General features: G+C 39.7%; 1 protein-coding gene across 1 annotated transcript in view; it reads right to left on the bottom strand.

Annotated features, from left to right (window-relative positions):
* ERBB4 (erb-b2 receptor tyrosine kinase 4) overlaps positions 1 to 14,642 on the bottom strand; it is a 584,914-nt gene that overhangs the window by 149,102 nt on the left and 421,170 nt on the right. The window contains exons 7-12 of the mRNA XM_030952612.1: positions 12,908 to 13,049; positions 11,400 to 11,513; positions 9,466 to 9,592; positions 6,661 to 6,734; positions 5,437 to 5,527; positions 3,772 to 3,971 (exon numbers count right to left, since the gene is read on the bottom strand). Of these exons, the coding sequence (XP_030808472.1) occupies positions 3,772 to 3,971; positions 5,437 to 5,527; positions 6,661 to 6,734; positions 9,466 to 9,592; positions 11,400 to 11,513; positions 12,908 to 13,049 (748 nt within the window). The remainder of the gene's footprint in view (positions 1 to 3,771; positions 3,972 to 5,436; positions 5,528 to 6,660; positions 6,735 to 9,465; positions 9,593 to 11,399; positions 11,514 to 12,907; positions 13,050 to 14,642) is intronic.

The raw sequence follows: 14,642 nt of genomic DNA, 5'->3' as shown, positions 1-14,642 counted from the left end.
ATTTCCTCCTGAAATGTTTTCATAAAAGAATCTTGGCAAGGAGGGAGTGGTTGTTTTGACAACTTATAAAATCTCATTTCTCTTGCCTTTCTCTTCTTTAATTGTGGGGATGGCTAAAGAAACATTTCAATTTTTGACACATTGTTTGGCAGTTCCATGGGCTGAGCATTGCTCTGCAGCTCCAGCACATCACCTGGCCTTATGTGTAAAGAAATAACAATAATGTTCTTGACAGAAACTGGATTTTGTCAGGAGTTTTAGAAGAAGGACTCATTCCTTATTAATGGGGCTGCACAGGTTAGGAGCAGAAAGGTCCAATGTTTTTCCCCAACCTAAATAGAACACAAGAAAATTAGCTACTAAAAAAAGAAAAATTATTTTTATTTGGCTATATGCTTCTGGGCCTGATCCAAAGCTCCATAAACTGAATAGGAAAACTCCTGCAGACTTCAATTAGCTTTACATCATGTCCGATAATGAATGTAATCATTTATTCAAGTTGTTAATTGGTGGCTAGATTGATATAATTCATAATAATCACATCTCTAACAACCTTTGCCTAGAAGGGTTTCACCTTACACTGCAGGTGTCACTAAAGCTGAGAGAATTGCTCAAGTAACTTTGGAGAAAAGAACATTTTTTTTCTGCATTTATTTTGCGCGCACTCATATTTCACATGACTCACCTGTGACTGTTCCATAAAAAAAAAAAAAAAAAAAAAAAAAAGTTGGGAAAAAAAAGGCAGACTTTTCACTTCAGCATGGAGCAAAGGTAAAATCTACCCACCCTTTCCTTGGTGGTTTGCTCCTTTCCCTGTGCACAAGAGCTTGGACACTGACATTCACTCACACAGATGTGCAAAGAGAGGAAACCTCTGCTTCTGTTGGGATTCCACTGCCCTCCAATTGGAGAGAAAAACCAATATTCCTGTTGGGATTGCACTGCCTTCCAATTGGAGAGAAAAACCAATATTCCTGTTGGGATTACACTGCCTCCCAGTTGGAAAGAAAAAGCCACTGCTCCTGTTGGGACTGCACTGCCTCCCAGATGGAGCCACTTGACCCCTGGCCTGTGTTCATTATACACTGTCCCTTTAATGAACACAGGTCAGAGTCCATTTTTAAAACCAGCCCCTTGATACTGGAGCTTACCTTGTGACTGTTTAAAAAGGAAGCAAATGAGATATGCTTTCCTCTTTAAGATTCCCACAGTGTTAAATCTCCTAAAATGTCTTTAGGAGTATTTTTCTTTCTGGAAAATGGTGAGTGTCTATTACTAGAAATCCTCACCAAGCTAGAGATGAAATGAAGTTTGCATTTTCTCTTTGTGTGCAAATGTAGTGACAAGACATTGCATGTGAGAGGATGATGTGACAGCACATCCCAGTTTCCATTTGCTCTGGAAGCCCATCTTTCAGTAGCTGTGGCAGCTTCAAAGGGATTCAAACTGAGTGATCCCAGGGAAGGGCAAAGAGGTGTTTGACAAAGGAGCCCTGGCAACTAATGCAAGATTATGTTCCAAACTGCTGTGTTCAGTTGTTGTGTCCCAAAGCTCTCAAAAACAGTGAAACAACTGGGACACTGCTCCATGAAGGGAGAAAGCACCTTACAAAATTCACCTGAGTGATTTCCCATTGTCTGCTAACATGTGGGGGGTTACAGAAAGCTTGAAGCAAAGAGCAATCATTCCTGTGTGAGACATGAGGCCTGTGTTCCACCTTATTACTGCTTAGTTTCCTTTTATATGTCTGGGAATGAAGGAAAGTTGATTGTTCTTTCATTAAATGCTGCATGAAAATCAGACAGCTAAAGCCAATCTGATGTAAGAAAACATCAGAGCACCAAGAGCATGATTTTTCTCCCATAGGAAGCAGTTTTCCATCTGGTGGAGAGGAAACCTGTGCTCTCCAGAAGGTTCACAAGTTCTTGTATCTCCTGGCAAGATGGGACCTACTGAGATCTGGGAATATAACCTTAGTGACTCTTTCATGGTCAAAAAAACCTTGAGCTTCTTCCTTCTTCTTTCACCCCAACAATTCCATATGGGAGATGTCAGAAGGGCTAATTCTTTCTTCATGCCATACAAAACACAGTTGTTAGAGAGCACTAGTGCAGGACTAGGTGGTTCCCCACCACATGATCCTGTTACACTGCAAGGGAAAGCAAAAAGCAGTGCCACAGCCCTGGGCAGATGTGCCATCCTTCTTGGCAGCAGCTCTATTTTCCAAGAAACACTATTTTTATAGCTGGTTTTCTATGTAGGGGCAGAAGAAAAACCCTACACCCTCAGGCACAGCCACAGTACAGCAAGCAGCATTTTCTTAACCCTCGCTTTTTTAACTTGCACGTAAAGAAACAGCCTAAAATAATAATTAAAATGCCACACAACCAAAACCATGTGGAGATCAACCAAACACGACTTTGTACTTCCTGTGGCTCTGCCATGGTAGGAGAGATTACAAAAGTAACTGAGCAGCACAGACAAAGCTCCAGCTGTATTTCACCTAACACTGAGGGTACATTTACACTATAGTGATGAGCACAGCCATTCACTCTCTCAAAACAGGGCAGAACAGCACTTCAAAGGGAGGGGAGAGAAAAAAAAGAAATAAGATCCCTCAAAAAATAACAAACAAAACCACCCTCAAACCAACAGAAAGAAAGAACTAAAGTGCAAGTCAAAAATAGGACCACAGCTTGAAAAAACCCAAAGCAAACATTTTTGGCTGGTCAGAGCACAAAAATCAGCAATATCACTTAAACATACAGCAATTTAATGAATCTCCTCTCCTGCAAGCAGTCTAACAGATGTTTCAAATGAACTGCCTTGCTGCTACAATATGCCTGTATTGATGCAATTTGCTGCCTGATTTCTACATAAACAAGTTATTTTATCTGCTACAGAGCTTCCTTTGGCTTTTCAGTGCTATGATCTCAGCCTAGGTACTGGCATGCAAGCTTTCCTCAAGTAGTATTTTTTATCAGATAAGTCAAATACAAAAAAGAAGAATTTGGTGACCTAAACCAGTCCCAAAATCACTGTTCTGGATTAAGATAGGGCCACTTAGGGTGAGGGAAGCAGAAGATGCTAATGCCACTCTGTCACAGACATTTTATGAAAAATCCTTTAATTAGGGAATCCTAATCTCCCAGCTTCTCAGGAGAAAAGGATATAAATCCTTTTCTCCTGAGAAGCTGGGAAGTTTCAGCTTCTCCATGTTTTGCTGCTTTGGAATGTGATTTGGAGAATTGTTTACCCAGCATGTGAAATTGGTCATCAAGTAAAAACAATGACAGCCACCTGTGTCGAGGCTGTGAGCAGTCACAAGATTTTATCATCATTCCTTTTCTTTCCTTTCTAGCTTTCTGATGAAATCCTTTCTATTCTTTTAGTATAGTTTTAGTATCTCGTTTTCTTTTAATATAATATATATCATAAAATAATAAATCAGCCTTCTGAAACATGGAGTCAAGATTCTCATCTCTTCCCTGGTTCTGGGATCCTTGCAAACACCACCACACCACTCCATATGGAAAGGGCTGTAAAGTCATGAACACTCCATTGACAGCCTTTGGAATTCATTCCCATCATGTTAAGGAAGCAGTGAATTCTCTCTGCTCCTTTTCCTTTGTCCATACCTTAAAAAAATTCATTTTCCTGCTCAGACTGGGTCAAATCCCTGCATGCTGTAAGTGAGCACAGCTCCCCTGCTGCCCATGGAGCTGCAGAAGCCCCCAGGTGAGCTGGTGGCAGTGAGCAGCAGGTACTTACTGCAGTTCTCTGCCTTTTTGTTCCTGTGGATCACTGTCTTTTGGCTGGGGGTGCTGAACAGGCTGGTCCAGTTGACAGTGTGGTAGTAGCACAAATTGCTGTTGTCTGTGATGTAGATGTTGCCAGCACTGATTTGCTTCAAGGACTGGAACTGCAGGGAAGTGATGCCTTGTTGCTTTAGGATGAGCAAGGAAAGGCCACTGGGATGAGAACAAAAGTGAGAGAAAATAGGAATTAACTTCAGAAGGCACAGCTCATTATATCTGGTAGGGAATTGCCAACTGGAATTAGTTCCAAGTGTCAGGGTGATCTTTCTGGAAAAACTGAGAATTGTTCAGAAAACTTTTATTTTGTGGTAAAGCAAATATTTTATGAGTCAACATCTAGTTCCATTGGCCAGGAAATGATGAGTCCTGTCAGGAGGGAGATACCACAAGGTGTGATGCTCATAGCACTAGGCCAAGTAAGCCAGCAGAACCCCTCAACCAGTTTCATTTCATCCATTAACAGATTTTTTGAGATAATGTGGTGATAGGAAAACTGAATAAAATTCAGGTTTTTCTTTCAACAGCATTAATACTTTGAACAGCACTAATACTATTAATACACCACATTAATACTAAACCACCCTATGATAGTTTATATGCCAAGGAAAATATATTAAAACATCTTCTGTCAGGCATCAAATTAATGCCATTTCAAGTAATACAGGAAGAAATTGTTATTTTCATGGATTTTTTTCCTAGCTCACTCTCTACATTTCATTTTTCTTTGGTTGTAAGATGTGGTTATCAACTTTCTTCATCAAAGGAACAGTAAATGATTATCTGCACAACATGAAAATGACTGCACATATTTTATGACTGAATATTAGTGAAGACAATATCCAGTTTCTGGGCATCCTTTAAGTTATTGTATTTTAATGATGATAATTGTTTTCCAGCTGTTCCAAATAAAAATTGCTGCCTTGGAACAGAATGCAGGGCTGTAATTCAGCCTCAAGGTTTCACTGCTGTTCATATTCTGCTCAGGTTGTTGTTTAGATGCCAGCAGAATCCCAAGTCTGATTTACTCCCTCTCCAAAGTGGGGGTCCAGGAGTTGCTGTATAAATTACTTAGGTACCTCCTTGTGCTTCCCCCAGCATTTCTTCTCTTCAAACCACAGTTTCCACACAGAAACATTTCTGGTAAAAATGGCACTACAGAGCTCATGAACACCTCACCTGCGAGGTGCCTCAGTGATTTCAGTGTTTTTCCACCTTTTACCTCTTCTTAAAACCACTTTGTTGTTTGGGCATATGAACCTGCATGCCTAATCACAACCATATAAATTCCTAATAATGAGACTAAGTTCCATTATTCATTCCTTTTAAACTATGTTTCTTCACTAGGTATTTTAAATCATAAATGTAAGTTCCAGTCAATGAGATAATAGCTACAGCCATGAACCAAGACTGGCTTTTTAAAATAATTATGTTGAGAAGGTATTACCCATTATAAACAACTGATTAGCAAAGACACTGATAATGAACACCTTGGTAACAGAGGAAAAAAAATAGCAATTTATGACGTCCTTCCCAAAGGATGCTGCATTCTCTGCTACTGAACAAAGAATCACAGAACATTAATAAAAAAAATTATTCCACCAACAGAGAAGTACCTTACCTATAGAGAGCTCTCCCACCAATGGTAACCAGGTTAGAAAACACCCTGAAGTCTGTCATATTCTCAGGCCAAGACTGTATGTTCAAATACCCTGAAGGAGGAAAAAGCAAACATGTGAACACAAATTATTTCAGCCACATGTGAGTTAGGACAGGCTTAGCCTATAAAGGAAAGACAGTGCCAGCTTGAGGAAAGGAAATAAATAAGGAAAGCTGCAGTCTCGCAGGCTGCTCACCACCATATCCTCCAAAAAAGACAAGGAAAACTTGTCCTAATTTCCAAGGTGAGGACTTGGAAAGTCCTCAGGATGTGTTGTGCTGCACAAACCTCCAGAGAGGGCAGCTCCCCATGACTCTGCCTCAGTACTGGGCTGAAATGCAAGAACAGGGGTAATTCCACTTCAGCAGCATGGCTCAATTATTGTGTTTAGGAATGGCAAATAATATTCACCCAGGTGCCAGACTATCTTTGATATTAATTAGGAAGAGATTAAGAGTTTACTTTCATTTTTAATCCCACTGGTTTGCTGAAATTCACAACTTTTGAGAGGTGAAGCATGCTGAGCTCCACACAGCTACAATCAAGCTGTGCAGCCCCAAAGGTATTTTGGTGGGGTTTTTTGTGCATGAAATAGAACAGTCCCTACCTCTATACAATCAGAAATCAAATGAGAACTCAGAGCTGTATTATCTCCCTCCCTGTCCCTCGCATGGTGAAACAAGAAAACAAAGTACTGAGTACCCAGTTCTATGACCCTATTGAAAAGTCACAAAAAATGGGACACACCACCACCACATTATACATCTATCTTTACAAAAGCTAACTTGCAGCAGCATCTTCTGTTAGACCAAGAGAAGGAGGTGTAAAAGCAGATTAGAACTTTCAAATGCTTTCAGGTGAAGAAAATGGTTTCCCACATTCCAGCACCATTGTCCTCACATTTCCTTCCCTTGCAACACTTGTTCTACTTTGCTAACATGGGATCAAGATCCTTTGTCTACTTAGCATAATGGGCATCCTGTGTTCAAAGGACAGCACATTTGTGAAAATCAACTGATAATGAAGTTTTCTGTATTAAATTTTCATTAAAATGACAGCTTGGTGAGCTTAAAGAAAACAAGTACCTTGTGTTCTTCAAAAAACCCAACACATGACAACTATAAATGCAAAGTGAAAATGAATTCATTAATTAATGTAGATTATAGGAGAACAGAACTGTGTTACCTGTTATCTCTCTCACTGTTTGGAAGATATTTAATTTCTCTGGATTGATGGCAGCGATCGTGTGATAGGGGTCTCTGAAAGATTAAAATCACACAATGTGACAACTCTAAATAATATCAGGTTCTCAGAGCCATAACATGTAGGAAACAGCATAAAGGTGCTCAACACCTTACTTTTATGAGGATATGCACCAAGCTCCTTCAGCCTGTAGTCCTGCAGATCTGTGTCTAACTTCTCCCACCTCATCTTGAAGGAACATAAAGGCTTGGCCCATTCATATTTTAGCAAATATTTATGCTATGGAAAATTAAGGAATTCTAAACAACCATGAGTGACCTTCCTAAAGGAAAGATGAATTTTCATTGTTTTTTTCCAGGAATGTATACCAGGACTAACAAAGCAGCTCCTAAGAGCATGCCACCAGTTCCTGATGCATGGCATTCAAAGGGCACACTTTTTAGAAGGTGTTGAACAAGGAATCTCTAAAAGTATGGATCCTTGCCTAGTAAATTTGTCATTGAGAAATGAAATAACCTCCAAAAATTAAAATCTTAAACTTAGATATGCCTTAGTGTAAAAAGATGAAGCTGACCTTGATTTTGAGAGTGCCATCATTTAATAATCATGTTACTTTCCTCTCCTACTTAAAAGTTGACTAGAAGCTTAAACAAAACCAAAATTCCTCTGGAATAGCATGTTATGGAATTTTTATGTGTTCTCTGAGAGCAGGAAACATCCCCAATAAATATGGAGCACACATTTCCTCCTCTCCTCCTTCTGCTTTCCAGGACACGTGATTCTTGGAACTGAAACTGCAGGTGGATCCACCTGGCTGTCTTTGGGGACAGGAGTCACAAATCTGTGAGGTGACACACTGGTAGGGTCACCTCTAACCACCCTGAGCAGCAACAAAAGGAGTCCTAGAATGTTAACAAAAAAGCCCAGTGGGCCACACAGGCATCAAACACATTTTAACAATGTGGGGCTCTCACAAAACTAAATAACAAGTTTTGACTACCTAACAGAACCACAGCACTTTGCTTTCAAATTGCATTACCATCAAAAAAGGAAAAACCCTTGCCTGCAATAAACATGAGGCAGCTGAATTTCACCTCTAAATTCTGAAGATAAAATAGCTTTAGAGATGCAGATATACAATTAAACCCCTTAAACAGCCAAATTTCTGCTGTTTTATCAACATATAAAACTGTAGAATAGTGTATATCTTAATGAATTTAAATAGATGTGTAGAAAACATTCATAATTACATATATATCTATTTACATAAATTATAACAAATTCACAAAGACTTGAAGTTCACGTGCTCAGGAAAGAACTAGGCTACAAAACCACAGGATCAAAATATAGGATAGGATCAACTGCAACAGCACAATTTCCAATGGAAACAACAACAAAAAAATATATTCTGCATTTTTCATGGAAATTATTCTCTGCCACCACCAAAAGTCTTCCAATTCCACAGAGAACCAGATTTTAAGTCCCTACAATGGAAAACACTAAAAATTCATTCTCTAAAATTTGCAGTTCACTGTGAATAAATGAATTTGTGACAAAAGTTGGAGAGGAAATAAGTAAAATTGTTGTTTCTCTATACTGTCCATTTATAAAACAAACTACTTGTAAAGTCAGTGTCATTTTTTAATTTCCCTTTCATATTGCTGGTTTGCAAATTGTCATTGAAACTTTAAATATAAAAGCTGTTCCAGAAATCTAGACTTTCTCATTCATTCTCAAATCTTCTCTTCTTTTAACCTCTACTAATGCAATCCATGCTGTAGAAAAATTTAGGGTTGCAGAACTCAATGCCCTCATACTTTAGGCTTGCTGAAGTGAGTTTTCTTCATCAACAATGAGACACAAAGTGCTACATACTTGCAACATTAAATGTCCTACTCTTCTGTAAAACAGAACAGAATATTCTAACTTTCTGCAAAACAGAATAGAATACTCTAACTTGCTGCTTATAGTCCAAATTTAGATTTTTTTCAGACTAGTACAATTTTATTCAAGGTTGGGTTTGGTTCTTTTAATTTAGACAGAATTTTAAACGAGCTAATATAATTTTTCCTGCAAAAGCAGTTCTTATATTTGAAATTAAATTTCATGTAATGCACTGGATTAATCCACACAAGATTGCTCATGGGCTCTAGCTGCTTGTCTTGTATTCACTTGATTTTTTTTCCTGTCCTGTGGGATTTACCAGGTTCCCATCCAGCCTCTCAGTGGGTCATTTGGCCAGAGCAGAGCCATGTGACACTTTGAGGATTTCTGGTTCTATTACAATGAGCAAAATTTAAACCAAAATACTGGATTTATACACCAGTGAATTCTGAAACTTGGATAGATTCTTCAAAACTCATTGACAAGAGGGCAGCTTCTGTGCATGTGTGTGTACTGACTATGACAAGTTATGCTAAGAGAGGCTGCCTCTCTGCATATTATTCTCATTCAAAATTTAAAAAACTCATGGAAGGTAACTTCCTTTTCTCCCTTCTGTTCTCTGATCAGCCTTTATTATAAGCCAGTATTGAGGACCTCATAAAGTAACCAGAGATTCATAGTTGTCTTTTTTCTTTTTAGTGAAAACAATTAATCTATCCTTTCTTTTCCTAGAGGTTGAATCTAAAGAATCAAGGGAATGTTTTTCTTCACAATGGAAGGCAGAAAACTCATTTATCCTGGATCTGCTACTGCATAAAAGAAGCCTGCAGCCATCATTAAGAGGTGGATGCAATTGGTTTCAGCTGGCACCATGACATAACATCTTAACATTTTGTCACTTACCCATGAATCCCAGTGACAAGGAAGATAAGGTTGCCATTGATCTTGGTACAGTTTACAAACTTGTCAATGTTGCTGGAATCCACTGTCTGAGCTGACACCAAACTCCCTGTCCCAATGCCATCACATGCTGCCAAAACAAAGAGCTTGTGTAAAGAACTGGGGAGAACAATTACTGAATCAGAACACATTAGCCTTACAGACATCAGTCTTCATCTCATTCAGCAGAGAGGGGCTCAAAGAGCATCCTTGACCCATATTCCCAAAGAAGCACATCCCAATTTAAACCAAACAGTGAGCTGCAGTACCTGCCACAGCACCCTGGCACACTGGTTAAGGTATTTCACATGGGATCTTAAGGTGAGTATAAGCCACACAAAATCCCAGCATACAAAAATCCCACTCAGCCCAGACTTGCCATTTATTGGTGCACTGGGCACTGGAGAAACTGAGGGGCCTGACATTGCTGTGTGGAAATGCTGCCTCATGTTTTAGCTTTTATATTTTTCATATTCTGTACTGCTTTAATGTAATTCTGACACTTAGGGGTTGGTAAGCTCTCTGCACAGAGCAGGGAGATAAAACAACTCCTTCTCTAGGAGACCAAGGACAAATGATCCAAATCTCAGGCCCAAGAGCACAAACAACATGGACTGAAGAGAGAAAAACAAGAAGGATGGGACTTCATAACCTAAAGCTGTAATTGGACAATTAACTCCCATATGGAAATGGAGCAGAACTTATAAAAGTGAGAGACCCTGTGACCAGTGTCCATTTTGGTTCATCTTGGGTGTAGCCCTGTCTGGGCTCTTCTGCTGCCCAAGTTGCATCCATTGAGGTATTTTAATAAATCCCTACTTTATTCTTTAGCTCCATCCAGCCTCTGTTCTAGGTCAGCCTTCTCAAGGCATCACAGAGATCTTCTCTGGTGGATTTGAGAACTTCACCATCCATGCCATAAGGCCCTTGAAAAGGTTGTGTAAATAACTTGTTATTTATCAGCTCAATCAGCAAGTTACTGGTACCTGGAGAAACTGGAAACCAGTGAGGAAACGTCTCTGTGTAGCCTGTCTGTGTAATTTACTGCGTTTTCTGGGACACAGGATGCACCCAGGAACAAATCCCTCATGACTTCAACCATATAATGTATTCTGTCTTCCTCACTGGGCTCCTCTAATGGCAGCTACCAGCAGTAGCTTGCACAAACATGTGATAGCTTTGTTCCTGAGAAATTAAGGAACTCAATACCTGTGTTTTCATGTATAAAACTATCTATTCAACAACAACAAAAATTATTTACCACAACTAAGCCAGATGTGGCTTCCATTAGGACTGAAAAGTGGCACAGGGCCATGTAGGAAAACCTCTGATGCTTTGCTCCACAGAGCTTCAAGCAGGGAGCAGAAAGTCTGGAGTCTAGAACAGCAAAGTAAACCACAGATTTCAACAGAACCATCACTGCTCTGTGTTTGAGACACTGAGAAAGGGGGTAGAAGATTTGGGGAAAGCAGAGATAGAGCAAGGAAATGGAAACCTAATGTTGTATTGACAAATTGAGACATCCCAGACATTGAAGTCAGGGTTTTTTGTATGACCCCCCTTTGGAATGACAAAAGGACAATGCTAAAACACCTCCAGGAAATACTTGTCATTAAAATAACACAACGAAGAATTCTTTGAGATTTCTCTAAAACCAACAGAGAAATCCCCTTCATTTGTATCTAATAAAAAGCAATTGGTTTGGTTATATTGCCATTACAACTTAATAAATTTTCACTCTATTTTATGTGCTTGACACACAACCTACATAGCTCAAATTTTTGTGAGCTTTCAAAGGCTATTCATATTCTACAACACACTTATGAAGGGCAATTCATGCCAAAATAACACCCTGGGTAGACTACTTTCAAGTAAATTTATACTGAACCCCTGCCTACCTTTAGGACAAATGTCAGTGCAGGGCTTGCACATCTTAATGCCATTTTCTTCAACCTCCATCTTGGAGCTTGGACATGCCCGGACACAGGAGCTGGAATCCACCACAAAGTTGTCTGAAAAGAAAAAGGAGATGTTGGCAGGAAGTGAGTAAAAGCTGGGTGTGTTTTGGAACTATTGTTGCCGTAGCACTTTCCCAGTGACATTAACATTCAAAATTTTGTGTTTTCAGAAGTGTATAGGCAAAAGAGGCACGTTATCAGAGACTTATAAAAATCCATTTTTGTCAGGCCTGATCCCTCTTAGTCCCCCATGTAGCTTTATTATTATTTGTAGGAAAAAAAAAGTTACAGTAATTGGAGAGAAATAAAGCAAGATGGTCTGTCCTGTCTTTTTAATGCACACTATACACATCTGGGATAAAACAGTGCACAGGACAATGACAAGTATTTGAATTTTTTCCCTGTAAAACAACAGCCAAAGGGAATATAGACTGATCCTACTTGACTAAATGATTAATGCTGATAAGAAAGGAAAAAGAAAAAAAATGTTCAATGAAGTATTTGGGCAAAGAATTATAACCCTTATAGTGCATGATATCAGGTTCTTAACAAACCAATCTTGCTTCAGCAAACCCACCACTATGAGAAGCAGAACTAAGCCCTGGTGGTCACAGCCCCTGGCTGCTGTCAGTCCTCCAGAGAGATTCAAAATTGGGAATTTGGGCTGGGTTGAATTATGGCTCCATTTAATACAGATCACCCATCCTTCTTGCACATAATTTATGGACAAAATAATTAATGCACAACTGTAAACCTTTATGGAATGAAAGGGAGAGCAAGAACACTATCTTCTTTATTATTCTTTCCAATTAAACCAGCAGATTCAAAGACTGTGTAAGTGATGACCCTATCATTTTTTCTGTTACTTGTCATCATCTGGCTGGTATCTCAGAAGCATGTGGGTTTTACATGCATGGCATTCTTCTTTTTTTAACTCCCTCTTCCCCTCTAATTTTACTCTGGAGTTTTAAGACTGCATTTCTGACAGTATTACAAGTTTATTTCTCATTGGGACAGAACTGCTCAGGGTAACTTTCTGTCAAATCATCATTACTCCAAGTTAGGGGCATCAATATCATGGAAGTATTTGGTACTAGGTGCTGCTGGTAGACTGGAACAAAAACTCATATCCTTTTACAATTCCACTATTTTGGAAATTGCAAATACTGATCTAAAGCATGAATGTAGCAAGCAGCTGAACAGGAAAACAGAAAGCACCTTTCTTTAGGAAAATCCCTCTAGGATCCTTGGGAACTGCCAGCAGCACAGAATGCCACTGCATTAAACTATCACCTGAGTTATTACAGGCTGCAAGCACACGTGGGGTGATTGGAGAGATGGTGCTCTGCACTCAGCTCTCATTCTCTCCCTGTTTTTAAGGCTCCTGAAATGCAAGTGCAGCTCCCCATGAGAGAAGCAGAGAGCAGGGCAGGTGACAGAGCACTCACGTGGGCACTTCTTGACGCAGAAAGCCCCGTAGGTGTACTTGGCGTTGTGATTGTGCTCCAGCTGGAAGGTGGTGGGGTTGTACACAAAGGTCTGGGGGCACTGTGTGACACAAGCACCACTGTCATTGAAATTCATACAGGCCTGCAAAACAAGGGAGGAAAAAAAAGGAATTAAATCATATAGCTGCTTTAGGGTTTTGGTGGTTTTTTGGTGTAAAACATGGCTTTGATTGTTCAGACTTGCTGTGACAGTGAGGAATGTGATACAGAGCTCTCTAACATTCATTTTGGCTACTTGGATTTTTGTTAGGATCTTGGCAAATATGTGACTACTTTAATTAGGGAGTTTGGTGAGCCCCTTTAATTAGCAACAGTTGCCTGTTACAACACTTCCTACAAAACCAAAACAACCCCTTAATTTGTTTCATAACGACTCACAATCAACTAATTCTCAACTTGATAGGACATTTTAAAACTGCCAAGAGTGAGCAGCTATTTATCATCCTCTAAGCAAATGCTAATGACTTTTTCAGAGGTCCAACCCTTTATATTTCTTACAGTGTGAGTACATCATCCAGCTGAAAACTGTAATTCCCAATTAGGAGGCAAAAGGGATAAGAACTTCTTTTAAGCCGGCACAGGAGGGGGCCATTTCCCTAAGTGGCAAGTTTAACAAGGTCAGTTGCTTCACACGCTGAGAGAGGAAAGTAGGACTTTGTCCCACTTAGCATTCAGGCTCTGCCACACACAGCTGACAGAGGACAGGGCCCTGACAAATGAAGAGGAGAGTGTGTGGATAACAAAAGTAATGGGATGCAGGGAAAACAATTGACCATGCAAGGTTGGTAATTAGGAGTAGAAAGCCCCACCGATTTTGACATTCCTTATCAGCACACATCATGTCTATAGATTTAACTACAGATTGTAAGAAAACTGTTGGAGTAAATTTCACAGAGCATACCCTGAGTGAAAATTTTGTATGAATATGAAAGCTGTAGCCTGGCTTGGATCCCTCTAGCAGTTTAAGCAGCCACTGTTACTGGGTATTGTCTCCCTGCTAACCAGTAATCTAGGCTGCTTTAGAAGTGTTGCCTAGGAGTGACTCCTTCTGGTCTTTTTCCATTTTTCTTTGTTAAAATACAGATCGTTCTGTGTCTTTAAAGAGTCAACAAGTATAACAATAATATACATGTCCTGTCCCCCTGCCTCCTGGGCTGGGACTGAGAGAAAAGAGAAAAAGATTCCTCTCTTCTGCTAATTTTACTAGGAGCCCTTATCTCCATTTGGATCAGGACCAGCAGGACCCTGGGACCTGCCATGGCTGAAGATTTCAGAAAGGAGAGGCTAATAATGTATCCAAGGGCAAAATCTGCTGCTGAAAGGAATGAGCAGGGAGATCTGTGATTAAAGCACTGTCCTGCATGGAGCACGTGCTAAGCAAAACTGCTGATCCTGCCTTGCCTGGTCCTTTACAATGCCTAATATAAAACCTGCCTGGTTTTTCTTCATAGAAACAGATTTTTTTTAACCCTTACAAAGATAAACACTTTAATCAGAACTGGATGGCAAGTCCAGCCAAGGAATAGGGTTGTGTGACTCTTCTGGTTCCACTAGGCAGACAGCCAGGCCCTCCTATGCATTTCAAGCTCTAGACCCAGTTTGAATCTGAGATAAAAACATCAGTAAAACTTTGCTTTAGCATGTTTGCTTGCATTTATGTCAGATGATGATTACT

This window comes from Camarhynchus parvulus, chromosome 7 (genome assembly GCF_901933205.1).
Source record: "Camarhynchus parvulus chromosome 7, STF_HiC, whole genome shotgun sequence".
Lineage (NCBI taxonomy): Eukaryota > Metazoa > Chordata > Aves > Passeriformes > Thraupidae > Camarhynchus > Camarhynchus parvulus.
This window is presented reverse-complemented; position numbering and strand designations above follow the sequence as displayed.